We start from the raw sequence: 21,888 nt of genomic DNA on the forward strand, positions 1-21,888 counted from the left end.
AGGAGGGGTGGAGTCAGGAGCGTGGAGTAAGCGTGACGGGGATTAAGAGAGTGGGGGTGCAGATACATTGAAATAAATTTAAAAGAAATGGTAGTATACTTCCTCCCCATCTTTGTTGCGCCCTTACTGATCTGGTTTGTCTTGTTTGTATTGAATCATTCACTGCACAGCGATTTAGATTATTTCTCGCATGCCTAAATCGTTTAAAAATCCTGGGTTTTTAAGTACTTATGGAGGAATTGGAAACGCCAGGTCTTCAGCTCCCTCCCTCCTCCCCCATCTCATCCCTTCTTAAACCCCTCCTTCTCCACCCAAACTGAACTGCTTCCATCCAAATTTGTGCTGTTTGTTTTTATTTTCTAATGAAAAAAGAAAAAAAATCCACCAGCATCACTGACATGCCCTGGTTAAAAACAGAATAGAAATGAGCTTGGGTTGTGAATAATTTAACTAGACTGGGCAGTGTCATGTATTACATGACGTACTGAGCGCAGACAGGCTTCATGTACTCATATATGAAGTAGGTAATAAAAGAAGAAGCACATGGTCGATCAGTGTGTAAATCTTATCTGTACGAATCCAAGGCATAGTATATGCATTAGGAGGATACAACATTGGCGACGAGGATAATTCTGTGAGACACAAGATGTCTTTGAGCGAAAATGGCGCTTCCAAAGGGATTCCTAAGTTCGATTGTCACTCGGAACCTGCCACGTTAGGACCACGCTGGACGCGATGGTTCACATCTTTTGAATTGTTTGCCGATGGCAAAGGTCTGATTATCACTGAAGGTACAAATGCAACAACCAGACAACGAAGAAGAGCTATGCTACTCCATTTAGCGGGACAAGATGTGCAAGAAATTTTCTCTACTCTCGCGAACACCGGCGAAGCAACGGACTACGCCGCCGCTGTAACAGCACTGAATGGCTATTTTCTCCCCAAAGTTAACTCCGCTTTTGAGCGTCAAAAATTTCACCGACTCCAACAACAGCCAGGTGAGACCGTTTTGCAGTTTGTAACCCGACTGAGAAAAGAAGGGAAAGACTGTAATTTTGGGGCAGACTTTGACAATCAGATAAGAGATGCGATTTTATGCAAATGCAGGTCAGATTATGTCAAACGTAAATTGCTTGAAGAAAGAGATGAACTTACTCTCGCACGCACATTAGAGCTTGCAGAACAGTGTGAAAGTGTAGAACACCAAATGTCTCAGCTTAGCTTGAGTGAACAGACTACAGAAGCACACAGGGTCTATGAAAAACCTAGGAGACCAAAAGATCAACAAAGAAACAAAGAGAGCAAGAACAGAGACAGTCAGTGTCCTCGGTGTGGGTGGAGTGGTCACCTTGGTGGAGATCCGAAATGCCCTGCCAGAGGTCAAACATGTAAAAAATGTAAAAAGAAAGGTCACTTTGCTAGTGTCTGCAAAACCAAACCAAAGAAGCCAGGAGTCAATCAGGTGCAAGAAGAACAAAAACCCGATGGGGAGCAAGTCGATTATGCATTCAGGGTCACCAATAAAGGTCAGTCAAATATGCTCAAATTGTCTGTGGGTGGAGTAGAATTGGAAATGTTGGTGGATTCTGGGGCCACCAATAACATTATCGATGAATGTACATGGGAAGATCTGAAGGCTAAAAAGATCAAGTGTAAATCACAAGCAGCTCCCGTTGACAGAAAATTGTACGCTTATGCATCCAGCAAACCCCTCCCAGTAAAAGGTAGCTTCACATGTGAGGTACTAGTGGGCAGAGGAAGAGTCCAGACCGAATTCCTGGTTATCAAAGGAAAGGGAATACCACTCTTAAGCAAAGACACCGCAATGAGGTTGGGGGTGCTGAAAATAGGTGTTGACATTGCCACAATTGCTGAAGGCAAACAGACGCTGCAGCAAAAATTCCCTGAAGTGTTTAGTGGGATAGGAAAGTTGAAGTCCAAGCAAGTAACATTGCACATAGACGAAACAGTGAAACCAGTAGCCCAACCCCTGAGGCGAATTCCTTTCAATCTGCAAGAGAAGGTAGAAAAGAAGGTTCAAGAGTTGTTGAATTGTGATATTATAGAGGAAGTAGACGGGCCTACACCATGGGTAAATCCAGTAGTGATCATACCAAAGGCAGATGGTGACATACGACTCTGCATCGATATGAGACAAGCGAACAAGGCCATAGTACGTGGCAGATACCCAATACCAACTGTAGATGAACTGCTACACAATATGAATGGTTCCAAAGTCTTTAGCAAGTTAGACTTAAAGTGGGGATACCACCAATTGGAACTTAATTCAGAGTCACGACAGATCACCACCTTTGTGACGCACAAAGGCTTGTACAGGTACAAACGTCTATTATTTGGCGTGTGTTCAGCGAGTGAGCAGTACCAACATGAGATATCCACAGCTTTAGCTGGAATAGAAGGAGTCGATAATATATCTGACGACATCATAGTACATGGCCCGGATCAGGCAACTCATGACCAACGCCTATATAAGACAATGGAACGCCTCAAGCAGCATGGCTTAACTCTCAATGCTGACAAATGCCTATTCAATGTGGACAGAGTGATTTTCATGGGAATTCTTCTCTCTGAAAAAGGGATTGGCCCAACAGAAGAAAGAATCAGAGCCTTGCAAGAAACAAGGGAACCTGCCACCGTCAGCGAAGTAAGAAGCTTCCTGGGATTGGCCAATTATAGCAGCAGGTTTATTCCTCACTTCGCTACTATCACTGAGCCACTAAGGAGCTTGACCAGAAAGGCTGTTCCATTCCACTTTGGACCTGAGCAGAAAACCGCTTTTAAGATTCTGAAACAGAGCATGGCTGACGCAGGAACACTTGCATATTTTAACAAAGGCGCAGCAACCAAAGTAATAGCTGATGCCAGTCCAGTCGGCCTCGGAGCTGTGTTACTACAGAACCAAAATGAAGCATGGGTGCCAATTTGCTATGCAAGCCGCAGCTTGACAGAGTGTGAGCGCAAGTACTCCCAGACCGAAAAGGAAGCCCTCGCTCTCGTTTGGGCATGTGAGAGGTATCATGCATACATTTATGGCATGAAATTTGATCTGGTAACTGACCACAAACCGTTGGAGGTCATCTACGGGCCACGTTCCAAGCCCTGTGCCCGCATCGAACGGTGGACAATACGGTTACAACCCTACGACTTCCGAATTGTATATACTCCAGGGCAGAATAATATAGCTGATCCTCTTTCCCGCCTGCTTAAGCAAGACAAAGTGACGAGTCATCCACATGGGGCAGAAGAGTACATCCGATTCGCAGCTATCAGTGCCACTCCCCAAGCATTAACCACGAGAGAAGTCGAAGAAGCATCTGCAACAGATGAAGAATTAAAAGTCCTGAGAGAAGCAATCAAAACTGGCAGATTTGAGAAGTGCAAAAACTATGCACCAGCCGCAGGAGAACTGTGTGTGATTGGACAGCTAGTCTTGAGAGGTACCCGTATTGTGTTACCAAACAAACTCAGAGCTCAGGCAATCAGCTTAGCCCATGAAGGACACCTAGGAATTGTGGGAACAAAGCAAAATTTAAGAAGTAAGGTGTGGTGGCCTCGTATGGATAAGGCAGCAGAGAAATTCTGCAAGTCCTGTCACGGATGTCAACTGGTATCTCGCCCAGACCCACCTGAGCCATTGAGATCCACGACATTACCAGAAGGTCCTTGGCAAGACCTAGCTATAGACCTCCTAGGACCACTTCCTTCGGGACACTCAATCATTGTTGTTGTGGACTACTACAGTCGTTATTATGAGTACGCCATCATGATGTCAACCGTCACAGAGAAAGTAATTGACAACCTGGAAGAGATTTTCAGCCGCCATGGCCTTCCTCTGACCATAAAGTCAGACAATGGTCCACAATTCCGCTCCGAAGAATTCCGGGAATATTGTAAGCAGAATGGAATTGTTCACACCAAGACCACACCAAAATGGCCTCAAGCCAACGGGGAGGTAGAGAGACAAAATGCATCGCTGATGAAGAGGATCCGCATTGCCCAAGCCGAAGGATTAGACTGGGTGAAGGAGCTAAGAAGATATGTGACTAAATACCGAGGTATTGATCACGCGACAACCGGTAAGAGCCCTGCGGAATTATTGTTTAACAGAAAGATGAGAGGAAAGCTACCAGAGCTACGTGCCGACCATCACTTGGACCTGGAAACTCGAGATAGAGATGCCGAAGTGAAAGCAAAGACCAAAGTAATAGCTGATAAATCCATGAATGCAAAACCATCAGAAGTTCAAGTTGGTGATCAAGTCCTGGTGAGGCAAGAGAAAAGAGACAAGTTTTCCACGCCATTTAATCCAGTACCATTCCAAGTGGTTAGCAAGACCGGTAACAGTGTTATTGTGGAAACTCCAGGTGGAACGCAGTATTCAAGGAATACATCCCATGTCAAGAAGTTTGTGAGCCCTGACAATCCGGAAGAACCACCTGTCAGTGTCGATGTACCGACAACACCTGAAATTACCGTGGTACCAAATCACGTGATGAGTGGATCTACACCAGTAGTGCCTACAACACCTCCCAGTAGACCCCTAACTCATCTCACACCTTTAGCACAAGCAAGTGCAGGAAGCAAATCTGGTACAACCTCTGCTAGTAAGAATGCAGCAGTTGATCAAGCAACAGTACCTAGCCCACCAGCAACACCAAAAGGTGGAAGACCTCAGAGACAGAGGAGATTCCCTGGGAGATATAAAGACTTTGTTTTAAAATGTTGAACTTCGTTTGAAACAGTGAACTTTGATTCGAAATGTTAAATGTTGTTTTGATACAAGGACTGCTTAGAACCGGTGAATCTCGTGTTGAAATTAAGCGAATTAGTTATTACCAGCTCTCCGTCCAATTTTCAGATTCGCATGTTTTGTTTTGATTAAGTCTTAAGGACTATTGTTTTCTTTCTTCAAGAAAAGGAGGGATGTCATGTATTACATGACGTACTGAGCGCAGACAGGCTTCATGTACTCATATATGAAGTAGGTAATAAAAGAAGAAGCACATGGTCGATCAGTGTGTAAATCTTATCTGTACGAATCCAAGGCATAGTATATGCATTAGGAGGATACAACAGGCAGAGACGGACAAACTTGATCACGTAGAAGCTGGGACTAGACAGCATGCACAACGGGTGTTGATTGTTATTGCACCATAGCTGAATTCCTGTCTGGTTAATGTTGTACTTGAGGAACCTTGGACTTGGATTTGTAGAGCTGTGCACGACTAGTTTTGCAAAGTTTCAAGGTATGTGGGCACATACACAAGGCTAAGTTATAAAGATTTTCTCTTTCGGAGAGTTAATGCTAAATTTTATCCACAGTAATGCGCGAGATCACTGAAGCAAACAAATCACTTCCGCAATGGACCAAATGCTAGCTTTCGATTTCGTCAAATATATTTCCCATGCCTTTACTTGTGCTGAAACGGCTTGAGTTTCCCCGCAGCGAGTCTGGATTGTTTCCATAAGACTCAGCTCTTGCCTTGTTGAATTCAAAATTTTATGAAGTAGCTTTGTTTATAACAGAAATTAAAATCGGTTCCTACAATCAGTGCAGAACAACAGCCTTAATTCAGAAGACCAACTGCACGGTGCTCGTTTCTGTCGATTCGTGCACGAAGGTGATCACTGTACTTGTGATCTACAACACACAGCTTTATTTTTTATTATTCGAGAAATGACATCAACCGTTTGATGCAAACACCAGATGTAAAGTCTGTAAAGATATGATGAGTATATATAGTCTTGAATAGTCTTTCAAATCATCGTAAACATGACGACTAAGCACATTCCAAAATATTCTGGAATGTTCTATCACATTATACGCACATACATGTACCTTCTGTCTACACTCACACACAATAACCAAACAAAGACTTAATAATAATTCTCAGTCTTTGAAAAAGTTACCATTGCGAATTTATCCCAAATTGCTCAAGAGAAATCATGGGATTACTAGTTGATGATATACATGCAAACATTTTTTCTTCTTTGGTCATTTCTATGTCAGGTCATGGCTCACTGGTTCTGCCACCTGCCTTTGTCTTGTCAAGTAGTTGCACTTTCCTTCAAGAACTTGCTTTCAGCTTTTAAACTCTGTCAAAAGTAATGTAATTGAACATTTGTACTCTTTCTCTGTTATGTACAGTCAATAGCTGTAAGCATTGCACAGTGGCTCAGGCTTGTAATCCTCCCTGTCTTTCTAACAATCTGTTGCATAAAACTCCCTGAGAATTTTGTTCAGGGTCTATGGTTCTTTCTTTTCTATTTAACTTTGGTGCCATCTTTGAAATGCCAAGACTACCAAACTTTTAGCCAGTTGTTTTTTGTGCTTTGTGAGATGTTTTTGTTCCAAGAATTCTCCTCTGACCTCTGAATTTTAATGTTGTTACTTTCTCTTAACCCATCTGCTGCTTGGTTTTAATGTGCTATTGCAACTTTTTAGTTGGTCAATTTAATTAAGATTTGTTGTTACACCACTTTAACTTTCTGCACTCAGTTTCAACTTTCTGCACTGTTTGAGATTTGTTGATGTGTTCTCGGTGTATGAGCTTGCTGAAATTTTTGCATCCATATATTATTAGGCTGATAAAGAAACTTAAAATTCATTTTTTTAAAACAAATTTATACAAATTGGTTCTTTGGATCATGTGTATTGTAGGTAGTGTCAGGTCAATGTAATGGTTGATATGGCAGTGGTCATATCAGTTGATAGTCCCTTGATAGTCGTTTGATAGTCAGTTGACAGTCATTCAATAATCAGTCGACAGTTGTCTGATATTGAACAAAAAATGTCAGTATACTCCACTGATATGTCACGGAAGCCTCACTGACACTTCACTGCTACCCCAAAGCTGGTACCTTTCATGGACATGAAAGGTACTAGATTGGTAAGTGTATAATATTGGTGAATAAATTTGCATAATAAGCTAATGTTTTGTTTCCAAGAAAATCGACCCTTTTCCATGTTACCTTTAGGAACTATCAGTTCATATATACATTGTATGTGACATGCTGAAAGCATAAATTTAAGGGTGGAGAGGATGGCTGGGAGGGGATGTTGGAAGTTCAGCACTTATAAATAAAATTGCTAATTCACTTGGTCACGGAAATTTTACTATTTTAAAGAAAAATCCAGGGAAAAATTAGAGAATTTTAAAATTATATGACTATGGCAACCATTTATTATCCTTCCAAGACCATGGTTAATTTATGCAAACATGCTCTTAAACAGGTTAAACTTGTGCTATACTTTCAATGTTTGGACTTGAAGAAAAATACCACTTGCAAAGCTGTTCTTGTGTTCTTTTGGCCTATATTTATGAGTCATAAATAACTCGCTGGCATGGTACATGCACCTGTATTACTTCACAGTTATGCATATTAAGGACACTTTTTGCATTTATTAAGTAAATTTATTTAGGTTTTAAAAACTGAGAAAAAGGCTGACATGGTATATTTTTTTTAGAAAAAGTTTTGGAATAAACAATACATTTTCCAACAAACAACATGAAGTTGTAATTATACTGGTTTTCCGTGATCCATCCACAAAAGCCAACCTTTTGAATTCTAATAATAATAATAATAATAGGACATTTATAATGCGTAAATTCCATAAAATGTTCAAATGCACATGACAAGACTAAAAAACAAAATGAAAAGGCTTAAAAACTAAAATTACAATTAAGAGTAAACTTACAATAATTTAAAAAACTAAGATTACAACTAAATGTAAACTCACAATAATAAAAACAACTATGACAAGAATGTATGATGGAAAAAGTGAGTTTTTAGCGTGGCTTTAAAGATACTAACTGTGCTGGCACTTCTTATGTCAAATGGTAACACATTCCACAGTTTTGGTACAGAAAAGGTAAAAGAACGATCACCTAGTGTAATTTGAACTGGAAGCAGTGGACAAGAAGATCCATTTCAAGAAATGTCCACCACTAAATCCCACTATTATTTTATTGTTGTTATTATTATCATTATTATTATTATTATTATATATGTGGATTTCTGCCACCTGGCAATTTGACCGCTGGATTCTAGTCAGTATGTTGAGGATGAGGAGACACTTACCTCCCACAGTGTCAAGCTCTGCCCAAGAGTATAAATGAATATCTAAGACTATCATTCATGGGGAACACTTGACGAATTATAGATTATGCTGTGGGAGGGGCTTGGGAATGGGGGGTTATAAGTTCCTGTAATAAAACCAGGTTAGATGTTATGTTAAACCATAGGCCTTGGCCACAAGGCTTATGACAGGTAACCTATATTTCCTAAATAAGTAAAAAATTAAGCTTGAATTAACTGCAATCAAAACTGTATCCTCATGTTTTCTTATTTACTTTCCAGGGATCCAGTAGCTTTCAATTTACATGCCTGATGGGAAAGTAGAACACTTACTCTACTGATGGAGAGTAATAGGTGTGGTCAGACAATGGAGGAGTCATCTGATGTTGTAGAAGTCATAGTTATACCTGATGATCCACCTTCATCACAAGACATTACTGTTCCATCTGTGTCATCCACATTGTCTTCTTGTTCTTCGTCATCAGCTTCAAGAGTTACTGAAAATTCACAGTCACTTGCAGTGCACTTTGACTCTAGAACTTACCCCACAGACTGTCACATGACATCTGGTGTGAACAAACCTCCACAGCTACCTATGGACAATAGGAGGGAGACTCAGACAGCAGGGGAGTCAACTGTCAACACTTCTACTGCAAGATTCAGACCTTCGAATGTACCAGCTTTTCCATCATCACGAGCACCAAGTACTCTGACACAACCAACATACCCAATGCCCAGAGGGTCTGTAGCTTCTTTACCAGCAAATGTGGTGAGAATTTTACTCTTGTATGTTGTATTTTGACATCAAATCATCTAGCAGATCACCAGTCGTTTTGTACCTGTGCATGGTCATTTCATACCCAATCATTTTGTACCCTCCTAGGTCGAGTGTGTTTTCCATTGTTACATATGATTAAAGTAAGATGGGTTTCTTATTTTAAATAGCAATGTTACCCACATTAAATATGTTTTATATATTTGGCATCCATTTTTGGCATGTAGCCACCAAAGAGAGAAAAAAATCACTCTTACACTAGTTAATTGTTATTGTTAAAATAGTCACAGGTATAAACAACACACTGTTCTATTAAAGACATTGCATTTATTTTGTGTTATAGCCAATAATATTATTCACAACAGAATTTTCTTTTTATCTTACTCGCTTGACTTGACTTACTTGTTATACACAACAAGTGAATCTGTTCAGACACTTGCATGTGAGGTATTTCAAATGAATGTTTATTGGGATGGGTACAAATCAGCCACTAGTTTGGTTACAAACCAACTCAAACTGGGTACAATTCTACTGAATTTTGGTGAGAAACAATCTTAGGTACAAAACCACTTGATGCCAAGTAGCATGAGTAGGGTTTTTAACATTAAATGTCTTCTCAGTAGTTTTACAGAATGAGTAATTTTAACAACATCCCACCTTACACTCTGGCTGTTTTTAATCTGAGTCTGAGACAAATCCAAATCACCTCTTCCATGAAGTTCAGTGAAAAACCACAGTAGTTGATTTACTCTTTGTTTCCTCTTATTTATTTGCTCTTTGAATAACTTCCTTTCTTTCTTTAAACTTGTTAGTTATTTTCCACATTTGCCTTCAGTTTGGTCTTGGTTTGATCTTCTTCTGAGTTTGATTGTGGTTTTCATTTCTGCTTGTCTTTTGGCAGTTTTTGTGTGGTTATTTCTTTTCTTTTTCAGAGTTCTCCTCTAATTACATTCCCCATTAGTATTTACTGGGTAGTATTTACTTATTTATCTGTTTTATAATTCATGCTTCCTTGGCATTGCATGCTTATCAGAATTAAATCACTCACATGACTGGCTTATGGAGCCGATTGAGTTCATTGGTAATCAATTATCAATAGCTTTGATAGACCTAGCTCTTGAGACAGTGCACCTAAGAGAAGACGAATTTGAAATGAATAAATGGAATGCAACTATAAAATATCTTTGCACACATTTGAATTATTCTGTGATGCTGATGTACAGTGCAACACCACCAACTCAAACCCCCAAGGGAAACAAAAAATCAGTAGAAGTTAAATGTGGTTTGTGTCCTGTTAATAATTAATTTAAGGAATCATGTTTTTCCTTTCCTGCACAATTAACAGTCATTTTCATACATTCAGACTGTTTTATAAGAGCTTTTTTACAAGTCTTGTTTATTTAAGTTATATGTATTTCATTTTCATGAATGTCATCACATTCAGCTATGACATTATAATCAACCAACATTTTATCTTAAAGTTTGAGTTATTACAGTGAATTTGAGGAAAGGGAAAGTCAAATTAGTTTTAGTTTACATTGAGTTGGAGTTAAGCAAGTTTGAGTTAGCTGATGGTAAATGACTGGAAAACTGGAATCAAACCTAAGGGAAATTGCATCTTGTTTAAGTGGGTGGGGGTTTGAGTTAACCAGGTTCAAGTAAAAAGGGTTCTTCTGACAGTGCATCTGTTTCTTTTGTTTCTAGGCTTCTTGTTCAAGACCTTTGCCATTATGTGCAGTACAAACTGACTCAAGCAGTGTTTCAATGTCAGCAGGTGAGTTGCTCCTAAATATGAGAATGTGGAGACAGTTCCTGAAACTGTTAACTTATAACCATGCTTACACCAGTGTATTTTATGACACAATACTCCAGAATAACATCTCATGAATTTAGTATAATTGCATTTCACATCCTGACCATGAGGAAATACCTTATCATTGAACCTTTCCATTGTACTTTTAAAATTCTCAAATCTGATTGGTTCACTGCATTACATTCATGCTTTCATTATTACCCAACGGTATTCTTCTCCCCCTCAGAATATTTTATGGCTTTTAACAGCTACGTGTTTGATCTGATTATTATTTTAAATCTTTGTCTATCTCTGGTTTGAATGTTCCTTTTGATTTATTAATTGTATTGCCTGTTGTTTTCTCACATGAAGTGGTGTTATTCTGCCTTTTTGCTTTTGTTGTAATTGATTAAGTCTACTATCTTTTGTTGCATTTTCACTGAATTTGTTAACACTGGCAACTTCAAAATGTTGCCTCTATTTTCCTCTGAATTAAACTGTGCAACAGCCTTGTATTTTTGCAAGCTGATATTTTCCACAAAATTAGAAGCCACATGCTAAAAATATGTTAACTATAAAGTAATTTGAAAAGAGAAAATTGATAGATTAGTCTACTCTGCAGCATAGATGTATCCCGTTTTTCCCCTCTATATATTAGATCTTCTTATAGTTTACTGTGTCTCAAGGCGTAAGTGAAATTATTTAACAGATGAAATCCTCTTTTTTGTAGAAAAAGGAAAAAGGAGAAAAAGGAGAGTGTCCCCTGGCTGCAGTAACCAGGATCCTAAACAACCCCAAGTTGCATCTGGGGACTTAGCAGGTTGATTGTTAGACATATTGGCTATGATTGAATCCTAATACTATATAAATTTTTAATTATAATGTTGCTGAATAGAAGATTCAAGATTATCAGAAATTTTGTGTAAGAGATTTCATTTTAGGAGATGATAAGTGGTCATAGAAAAATAAGCTACATGGCAATTTGTCAAATTATATGAAGTTGATGGAGATAAAAGTTAACCCTGATGTTCTTTGTGATGCATGTTGCTTAGTGTAGTCCTTTTACAGAGCAGTCAACCAGAGGATTATGGATGGTGTGCATGTGTGTGCACACGCACCCATGTGTGTGTTTATATACAGTATCTTACTTGTATATCATACTATATCACTCAATAGTATCATTCTTTTTCATTGGTGTTATGGTAGCAGCACAGGGCTTGGGATACATGATTTAATTAATTCTCCAAACATTAGTAAAAGCTTTGGTGAGTAGCACAGATGATGCTACATTGGAGTATCTTGAATGCACTCCTGGCCTGAGTTATGTGTTGGGTTATTTTATTATCTATGGCTGTTACTTATTACCAGAGTCAGCCTCTACTTAAATGTGACCAGTAAGATTTGATTTCTAAATTCTTTGCTATTTTTGCTTGTGGTGGTCCTGAGCACTGATTGGCACAATTGAACTAAGTTGGAAATGTTTGTTTCCTTTAATGTGATTTGTTTATCTCATGGACAAGACCCCAGTAACATAATTTATTATTTACTGTAGTAAAACAAGGCACACCAACAAATGATGAACTACAGAAATTAGGCAAAAGAATTGGTGTCAAGTGGGATACGCTTGGGCGTCGCCTGGGAGTCGAGGAGGCAGAACTAGAGAATATAGAACAAAGACACAAGGATTTGGAGAAGAGAGGATACGCCATGTTAATGCACTGGAAACAGAAGAATAGTTCTGCAGCAACTTATCAAATTTTGATTGCTGCATTACAGGATGAATGCGTGCAGCGCAAAGACTTAGCAGAGCAAATTTGTGACAATCATGGTAATTATTTTCAAAAACTTTAATTAATTAGAAATAATTGAAATGATATATTCCGTGACAGTGAATTTTGTACTAAGCAGACGCTGGCCAAAGTTTGGTTTCCTTTTTCCATGTTTACTGTAAACCAAACCTGCTTTAAGAGGACATCGCTATTAAGTGAGGACATCGCTATTAAGTGAGGACATCGCTATTAGGTGGACGCATGCAGACACTTAAATTAAGCCCATCTGTGACCCAAAACCAGGCAGTTAAAATATTTTATTATCAGTGTACAAATGATGGGTGGGTTGGGGGGGGGGGGGGAGAAGGGGGTTATGGTGGTAGGTTGTTTAATTGTCCATTAACAGATTCTGACGTCATACCTTAAGCCTGAGACCCAGCTGTTAACAATTAGTCTTAAATTGTACATGCCATTGAAATGTATCATGGGTGAACATTCATCATTTTAATGATTGTTTTTAATCGGGATTTTGTTTTCTTGAAACAGACATACCAGACGTACCCAGAAATCATTTTGATGTGAAAATCTGCCGACGTAAACTTGCAGAGCATTACAAAAGGACCGCCACGGTCCCAACCTCTGTGTGGTCCAAGAAATGTGCCGTGAATATTCACGAGATCTACACTCGACTGTCCTTGGTGAAAGAAGAACAAACCCCAGCTGGGTCATCACAGGCTGGACTGAATCACTACACTAATGTGCTCACTGAAAACAAGAACGGATTGCCTTCAAACAGGATACTCGTGCAAGGGCAGACTGGAATTGGGAAGAGCACGTTTGTGAAGAAACTGGCTATGGACTGGGCTGAACTTGACGAAAACAGGTTGACAGATGAACAGAGAGCTATCCTGAAGAAGTTCGAGCTTGCTGTTATTATTGATCTCAAAAAGGTATCTAAATATCAAAAACTCAGAGATATCATAAGCGCCTCCCATATTTTTGCCGATGAGGACACAGCCATGAAGGACGGTCTGCTGAGTTACATCACCCACAACCAAGACAAAGTTCTCCTCGTTTTTGATGGATACGACGAATATCGTTGCGGAAGCAACTCTGAAATCTTTGAGATATTCAAAGGAAACAAGCTGAGAAACTGTTGTGTGTTGATAACAACTCGAATTTCCAAAGCGGATGAGCTGAAAGAGTTTAAGGACGTGCATGCTGAGATCACTGGGTTCAGTATAAAGGACATATACTCCTTTATGGTCAGAATGCTTGGTGACGAAATACAAGCCGGCGCATTACGGGATCATCTTCGCGAGCGACACCTGTACGATCTGGCGAGAGTTCCGCTACTTCTCCTGTTCTTTTGCACTTTGTGGAAAAAAGGAAGCGCACAGAGCTTTCCTGACTCCAAAACAACATTGTACATTGAAATCGTTCAGTACGTTTTGAATCATAATGCAGCGAAATGTTCTCCTGCTAACTTTCGCAAAGTTGAAGATTTCAAAGAGATTCTAGCTGAAATTGGAAAGGTGGCGTTAGAATGTCTTATGGAAGACGATCATGTATTCGAGTATGATCAACTGTCCCATGCCATCCGGATTTGCAAAGAAAGTCGGATTGTAGGCTTACTTCAAGTCAATGAGTACTCAGAGAATCTTCGACCAGCAGGGATGGTATCGTTTATTCACAAGAGCATACAAGAATTCTTAGCAGCGTGGTATATTAACTACAGATGTGTCCCTGAAGGAAATCTCGGTGAAATTAATGACCGCACCCGAACTTTGGACGACTGTAGATCCTTAGAAAATGTTTTTCAATTTGTTTGCGGTTTGTCTGATGATGGAGCAGTGAAAGTTTTTGAACATTTGAAATCGGTTAGAATTTCTGACTCAGAACTGGATTTGTCAAAAACGATACCTGAAGGGACAGAAGAGCCAATGTGTGACATTACATTGAAGCGCCACCGGTTTTTTACCCTGGTAAATAGTTCATTTGGTGAAGTTCAATCTAAAACTGAAGTCTTAAGACATTATTTAAATTGCACTGATGGGATCATCTTTGTTAAGGACCGATCAGTTCGTGAAATTATACCCGAACGGAGAAATTTAAATGGAATTACTCTTAATGGTGTGGTTTGGTTTGGAAACGAAATTGTTCATCAAAAGGTGACGAAAATATACGAGTCGATCGAATTTCTCGATTGCTTAGACGTTCCCCTTAGGATGACTGAGAATTCAGTGGTTGTCACAGTTGGGGAATTTTTAAGAAAGGTTAAAGCTGTCAGATGTGCTTCGTCTGTGTTGTGTAGTTTCTCGTGCATTCTACGTTACCATAACGGCCAGGCATTTTTTTACATCACTCATTTGTGCCTGTTTTGTAATGACCATGCTGACTTATTTGATGTCACCAACTTGACTTCCACTCCATCCCACTCCACAAGTTCGTCATCAGAGGGATTCTGTTTGAAATATCTAAGCTTTCTTTGGATTGATACAGATGTCAACGAGCGAACGATGAAATGTCTTGTTACCATTTTTAGAGATTGTAAGAATTTAAAAAATATTGTATTTCAGAGTGTAACTAAACATACTTGTGAACTTCTTCAATATGTACCAAACCCCCGTACGTGTTGGGTAAAGCTTGGTTATGTCATAATATCTCCTTTTGCATTTGGCAAGCACTCACTGACGTCAGCCGACGTAACGAAGCTCGCTGGTTTGTTACCACAGTTTAAGAATCTCGTCTCCCTTAACCTTAACTTGAATAACTGTTGTGCTGAAGCAGTAAACAAACTGTTTTGTAGTATCACGCACAAGCCTCTTGAGAAACTGGGACTGCATGGCATTATACTGACTCCAGTCACAGCCGCCGCGCTTGGTCGGTCAATTTCTGAAATGTCGTCCTTACGTCACCTCTCGATATCTGGGCCGGAAAGATGGTTTCTAGAAACAAACGAGATTGAGGCATCACCAACAGGATTTGATAGAACATCTCTGGTTTCACAATTATTTACGTTCAACATAGGAGGTTGTCGTTTCTTGCCCAGTTTGCGTAGTTTAAATCTTATGCGTTTAAATTTGAATGAGCGGGGCTTACGCGAGCTGTTGGATAATTTGAAATTCTTCTCAGAGCTGAGATACTTTTTCCTATATGGCAATCCACTGGGTGACAAGCACACGGTTCACTCTATGGTGAAAAAAGCACTGCCTCGGGTTTATGTTTTTTATTGTGATGACGCCAAGTTAATTCTCTAAGTGAAGGACACAGACGTTTGCACTGACAGAAGGAATGATTGTCTTTAGTATCGCGTCACTTAAGTATCACGTCTGCCACTTACATTGCCTGACGTCATGGAATGTCAATTGTAACAACAGGCAATGGAACTTGTCTCCAGCTACTTGTTAGATGACTCGAGGTTACATTTTATTTTAGGTTAGAATCAAGAACTATTAATTAATGTTTTAATTTTAACGGAGAAAGGTTTGAATGTATGAAAAACTTTCAATAGGTAATTAAAAATTCATGGAATTGGATCAGCCTTTCCAAGTTTTATTCATTTTTATTTTGGTACGTGAGAGGAGCGCATAATGTCGAGTGCGCGGAGCGAGAGTCCTTGCGGAGCACAAAAAACGAAGAGAATGATGTTCTCGTCTAAGACTTAATAAAAAGACGGTTTCTCGAATGTAAATTGGCTTTCGTAAAGAGTTTCTAAAGCTGTTTTTTGTTTTTCTGAAGCCCCTCAGCAGGCCAGCCTTTAAAATCTGATTGGCTGTAATGAGTAAAGCTTTAAACCACAGTCAAACAAGTTAAGTAAGGCTGTAGGTTTGTCTGCTCGTAGTCAAAACCTTGGGTACTGTTTCTTCCCATATAGACCTCCCAACCAGTAATTAGCATTTATCTATCCCTGATTGCTTCTTTAGCAAGGCAAAAAGCTCCCCAGAGGACTCTATCAGAGTTTCTTGGGTAACAACTTTCTTACCAAATTTGTTTGCTGTTTTTCTAAAAAACAGCTCTTCTTCAGTAACCCAGCCAAAATTTGGGGAGGTATAGGGGTGTAATCCTTGTTGGTATATCCCACTTCCAGTGAAGTATCTAAATTTCTCTTTCATTCCCCACCTGGCATGGATATTTACACCAAATATAATATTATTGCTACTCTTAATATAAAATTTGTGCCACAACAAAATGTGAAGGAAATAATATTCAGTGCAACATCACCTTAAGCACATCACCAAACTAGCCAATCAGGATGTGCAAAAAGTACTATTTACCTGTGTGGGGGGCAGGGGGGGGTATATTAAAACCTCATAGAATTATAATGGGGGTCCATATTTTTCCCTTAAAACTTGCTCCCTACTCCAGATCTACAGCTGTAAGTATTGTTGCATAATGCCTTTAAAAGTTACGTACCACAGCAATGGAAGGAAAAGCATACTGTGATGCAATGTAACCAAATGTGAATGTTGCAATTATTGACAACAGGAAGTTGATTATTGAAGACAACTGTTTGCCACCAGAGTGAACTGAAAGGAAAAACATGAGTCACAGTTTTAGCATGTGTTGGAGGAAACAAATTGGTCACAGATATGAATTACTATGAAAAACCCACAAGGAAATAAATAGTGATATCAACCAAATGTTTAACAGATTTAAGTGATATTGCAGAGAAAAAGACTGAGCTTAAAGTACAGCTTGCCTGAAAGGATCATTTCTCCAACATGAATTATTTTATTAAATTTTTATCAGATTCCACCACAGGACAACCAGAACTCACCAAAATTTATATCACTCCCAACCTGAGGCTCTTAAGTACAGTTTGTAGTGGCACCCAATTAGTATCTTGGAGACATGGGTTTGAATCACATTGAAGCTAACATTTTTTAAGCCTCTTTTCTGCAATTGCCTTAATTGTAGCTCACCAATAAGGCTCATTTCTCCACTTGAGTTTCATCTGCATGTTAAAATGATGTAATTACTTTCAATAAAATTGTCAATACTCACCTTCTTGTCCAAATTGCATTCCATCAGTTTGATGCCACTACAGAGAAAATGAAAAAATGGAAGTTAAGCTAAAAAATGATCTTAAATAATGGAACCAAGCACACACACACAAGCTCCAAAATTCACCATTTTTTAATGGACCAAAGGACTTGTCAACTTTCTGGCACATATATGTTCCATTCTTACATTTATTTTTTTCGGAATTCCTTTTGATGTTCAAAACCAACATTTCTTAATTGGGCATGTGGCAGCTATGGTTGCAAACTATGTAACCACCCCCCAAACTGCAAGCATTGCAATATTGAAAGTTTCAGCTCTAACCCTCTACACCCTAAAATCAGTATGCATATTTTCCATACTGTTCTCTAGACATTTTCTAAGATGCCAATATGGAGAATTTGTCTAACAATCAAGAGCTTCTTTAGTGGGTGATCAGCTCCTTTATTCTCCTGGCCTTCATGTTTGATTCAGGGATGATATGGTAAGGAGAAATTAGATGCCAGTCATTCTTAGGAGTTACAAGGTTAAATTCAGGTCAGTCTACTCATTTTTGTACTATCCCACCACTCTGCCTTGAACAAAGTTAAAGGTTAATATTCTCAGGTTACCCTTGGAAAAAAATTGCTTACAAGGTCAAAGTCTTTATACTGATCTCTTCTCAGGAATTTGTCTTTGCTTGGTTGCCCTGTGCCCCAATGTCTCAGCCCTACCAGAAATGACTCCCTAACTGTTAAGATGCAGACAAAGTCACTAGCCACACCAGGATTGAGAAAATGACATACAAATTATCTGAAAGTAAGTTTTCAATGACTCAAGGTATCACAGAAGGAAAATTAGCATTTTTATCTAGCTTCATCAAAAGCAGAATCAGTACAAGAGAATAATAAGCTCCCACTCCTTGATTAAGTGCCCTCTTTACAATAAGGGCCCCTCCTTTTATCCAAAATTATGAATAACTGCTCAGGTGCTTATTTGAGGAAATATGGTTTATACTCTTTCATGGCAGAAAAAATTTATGTTTCAAGAGCAATCTTTTTCCTTGATCAAGAAATTTTCAGGATCATGCATTACCTTTTGCTCAATATTTGAAACCATTCTTTCATACTCCAATATCCTGTTCTGCTTTTAGACATGCTATCAACTCTGGACTCTGACTGAAAAAAAAATTAAATAAATGCTATTCATATTAGACAATTTGGATAGATGTGTACATGTAAAGTAAAATTTACAGTCTGATAAAAAGACAAAGGAGAGAGAGTCAGTGGCTAAATTCAAACTGGGCAATTAAGGAGACTTTTCAATGATTACAATAAATTTTATCACCTACCTTTTTCTGGTAGTTTTAGCAGCTCTACATAAATTTCACTTCCACAAAGGAACTCGTATAAATACATATTTGAGCTTGAATCTGGAAAGAAATGAAATCAAATACTCTTAGATAGGTAAACATTTATTGGTTTGTCTCATGATGTTAAAATCAGGCTATCAGTTGTATTGATTGTGATGTTTCCACTTTTGTACTACTAATCTTCCTATTTTAATACAAATTCCAAATTAATTACATTGAACAAGTCAAACTTACAAAAAAAACCTCCAAACTCTTGATAGAAATAAGATAAATAGGATAAAAAAATTGGCACTGAAGTTATCATAAAAATAATTATTAACCAATTTCTTCCAATAAAAATTGGCACTGAACTTATCATAACGATAATTAAACAATTTCTAGTGAAAGACTGGTAAGGTGTTAGATTCCCTGATGCTGAGAGGTAATTTGTTCCATGCCTGACAAACCCAAGTAAAAACAGAATTCTTAAAAGTTTCTGTACGACTAAAAGGGAAATCAAGTTTTAAATAATCAATATTTCTCAAAGGCTTGTTACAAGGGTGAAACTATACATTGCCAAAAATATCCAAATCATATAGATTCTTAAAAGATTTAAAAAAGAACACTTAATCATGAATTACCCTACCATATGGTAAAGGTAAGAAATTTAATTTACTAACTAAAGGCACTTGTATTCAGTAAACTCCTTGCCAAGAATGAATCTTGTGGCCTTGCATTGAATTTGTTCTAAGTTGGTAATGTTTCTTTTAGCATAGGGTGACTGCACCCGAGTAATATAAAGTTTTTTTTTTTTTTTTTTTTTTTAGTATTTTTTTTTTTTTTTTTTTTTAATTGCAACACGAAGAACACTACTTTACAAAACAAGACGAACACTACTTATAATACCACCTACAAGACGTTACTTATTCTACTTACTATATAATACTTCCTTAGACTGCAATTCTTACCCTACTTTTTACAGTTTTTTTTTTTGCTTACACACCTATGTATCTATTAAATTATAATTCAAAATGGGTTTCCATTTAGCCTCTAGCATCTTCCTATCATTAAACTTAGCCGCAATGTGACATTCAGTTTCATATTTTCTTTTAACTAGTTCCTTATACAAAGGGAAAAAAGGAAGACTATTATTCCTACGGCAATTCCATAAATGTAGCTTACCTAAAACGATTAAGTAATTAAATAAAGAACAATTAGTATCTGTGACACCAATTAAAATAGTCTTTAACTCAAGTTTCCTTTGTTCTTTGGCTATAGCGATCCAATAAGATTCAAATTCTTCCCAAAATGCATGTGAGTAAACACAGTAAAAGAATAAGTGATCAATTGTTTCCGCACTAGTATTGCAAAAAGTGCAAAGATCGCTTTGTATTAAACCTATCTTAGCTAAGCGGGAATTTGTGAATAAAATGTCATTTAGTATTTTAAATTGAAAGCATTGCACATATGTCTCACAGATACAGGACCTTATTAATGAGAAGGCCTTTTTTGTTTCCGCATCATCAATAGAAAATTTAGATTTCAACTTTGTGAAGCCTCTGGACTCTGTCGCCTTACTGGATATAAGCAAACCGTAGAAATCCCTAGACTTGCTAAGTGCTGGATCAAAGATTTTATCACCGATTTTAAATTGCAGTGATCTGACATGATCTTTCTTAATTTCGTGGCATCGAATTCTTAGATGACTCGGTACTGCGCAACGAACACCAGTCCAGGTCAGAAAGTTGGAATCTTTTAAACCATTACGTTTTGCAAGGTTAAAGGACTCTGTGTTACTCAAATCAAATTTTAAGTCGCTTAAAAGAATAATATTTGCGCTATTATAATTATAATAGAATAAAGGTTTGCCGTTTACTCTAATGTTATGATTGTTCCAGATGATTGTTTCACGTAGACTTACAAGATCAAATTTAGAACGAAAATCTGACCACCAGTGTAACATCTCCTTATAAAATATTGGGGAAATGTTATAGTCATTAATATTATAATCACAATGAAGAAAAAATTCTCCACCAAAAGGTTTTAGTAAATGTAATAGATACGCTTTCCAGGGATAAAAATTATCGCTTAGAAATCTTCCAATCCATGAAAGTCGGAGTGACATAATTGACGTTGTAAAATCAGTTACCTTTAGGCCACCAAATTCAACATCATTTATTACTGCTGTCCTGGCGATTTTATCAGGACCCTTCCAAAGAAAATTATATATAATTGATTGAAGGGCCTTTATGAACTCCAAAGGAGAAGGAAGAATTGACGAGATGTATAAAACTTTAGGAAGTAGTAAACTCTTAATAATTGTAACTTTACCAAACAGAGAGAGGCCTCTCCAAGCCGAGTAATATAAAGTTACTTTAGTAACTTTTTAGTCCTAATATCAGCTATATCTTTACATGTCCTTTAGAGCAAATTAAGAATTCTTTGGGCTCTGGAAGAGATAATATCAATGTAGTGATTCTGGCTCAAATTGCTGCTGATCAAAATACTTAGATCTTTTACAACAGGAACATGTTCCAACTTAGTTTTACCAAGAAAATACTCTCTCTCATAGATACATTTAAAGCATGCCACCCTTACAACCTTACACTTTTTGACATTGCACTTCATTCCCCAAAGGCGTAACAACTCAAATAACTTATTTAAGTCTTCCTGTAATTTACCACCATCATCTTGGCCAAGAACTACATGAAAACACTTAGAATCATCAGCGAAGAGTGTAGTGATGTATCCCCTCAAATTACACCAGGCATCTCATTTATGTAGATCAAGAAGAGCAGGGGTCCTAGAAGAGATCCCTGGGGGACTCCAGATATAACTGGAAGAAAATCAGATGCCAAATTATCGATCACAACCTTGTGTCTTCTACCAGATAAATAAGATCTAAATCAAGCTAACAGAGAACCCTTGATACTAAGGCACTTGAACATAAACAAAAGTTTTTTATGGAGCACTTGATCAAATGCCTTGGAAAAATCTAAATAAATGACATCTACTTGTCGCCTCATTTCAAGAGCCCTAGCAAATTGATGAACTACTTGGGTTAATTGAGACATAGTTGATCTGCCTGGCAAAAGGCCATATTGCCATTGTGTAATAT

At 38.1% G+C, this 21,888-nt stretch overlaps 3 protein-coding genes across 6 annotated transcripts in view; 2 read left to right on the plus strand and 1 right to left on the minus strand.

Annotated features, from left to right (window-relative positions):
- Positions 1 to 646: 646 nt before the first annotated feature.
- Positions 647 to 1,524, plus strand: LOC131799519 (uncharacterized). The gene is made up of 2 exons (XM_066163433.1): positions 647 to 1,462; positions 1,513 to 1,524. The coding sequence occupies exons 1-2, from the start codon at positions 647 to 649 to the stop codon at positions 1,522 to 1,524; spliced, it is 828 nt and encodes a 275-aa protein (XP_066019530.1).
- A 3,609-nt stretch (positions 1,525 to 5,133) lies between these two features.
- Positions 5,134 to 15,975, plus strand: LOC131770945 (uncharacterized). Its single transcript, XM_066163209.1, has 6 exons — positions 5,134 to 5,267; positions 8,383 to 8,869; positions 10,580 to 10,649; positions 11,398 to 11,487; positions 12,220 to 12,495; positions 12,983 to 15,975. Exons 2-6 carry the CDS (start codon positions 8,441 to 8,443, stop codon positions 15,694 to 15,696), a joined length of 3,579 nt encoding a protein of 1,192 aa, XP_066019306.1. The 5' UTR covers positions 5,134 to 5,267; positions 8,383 to 8,440; the 3' UTR covers positions 15,697 to 15,975.
- Positions 15,136 to 21,888, minus strand: part of LOC136279444 (uncharacterized) — a 12,039-nt gene continuing 5,286 nt past the window's right edge. Inside the window, exons 3-8 of one of the 4 annotated variants that reach the window (XR_010716874.1) lie at positions 18,771 to 18,851; positions 18,515 to 18,593; positions 18,073 to 18,170; positions 17,444 to 17,480; positions 16,853 to 16,965; positions 15,230 to 15,384 (exon numbers count right to left, since the gene is read on the minus strand). Coding sequence is in view for 1 of the 4 variants with exons in the window: in XM_066163223.1 (XP_066019320.1) it covers positions 16,933 to 16,965; positions 17,444 to 17,480; positions 18,515 to 18,593; positions 18,771 to 18,851 (230 nt within the window). In the remaining 3 variants the exon portion in view is untranslated. Of the gene's footprint in view, positions 15,385 to 16,852; positions 16,966 to 17,443; positions 17,481 to 18,072; positions 18,171 to 18,514; positions 18,598 to 18,770; positions 18,852 to 21,888 lie in introns of all 4 variants that reach the window. The other 3 variants (XR_010716872.1, XM_066163223.1, XR_010716873.1) reach the window with 3 other exon arrangements.

The sequence above is a fragment of the Pocillopora verrucosa genome, chromosome 3 (genome assembly GCF_036669915.1).
Source record: "Pocillopora verrucosa isolate sample1 chromosome 3, ASM3666991v2, whole genome shotgun sequence".
Taxonomy (NCBI): domain Eukaryota; kingdom Metazoa; phylum Cnidaria; class Anthozoa; order Scleractinia; family Pocilloporidae; genus Pocillopora; species Pocillopora verrucosa.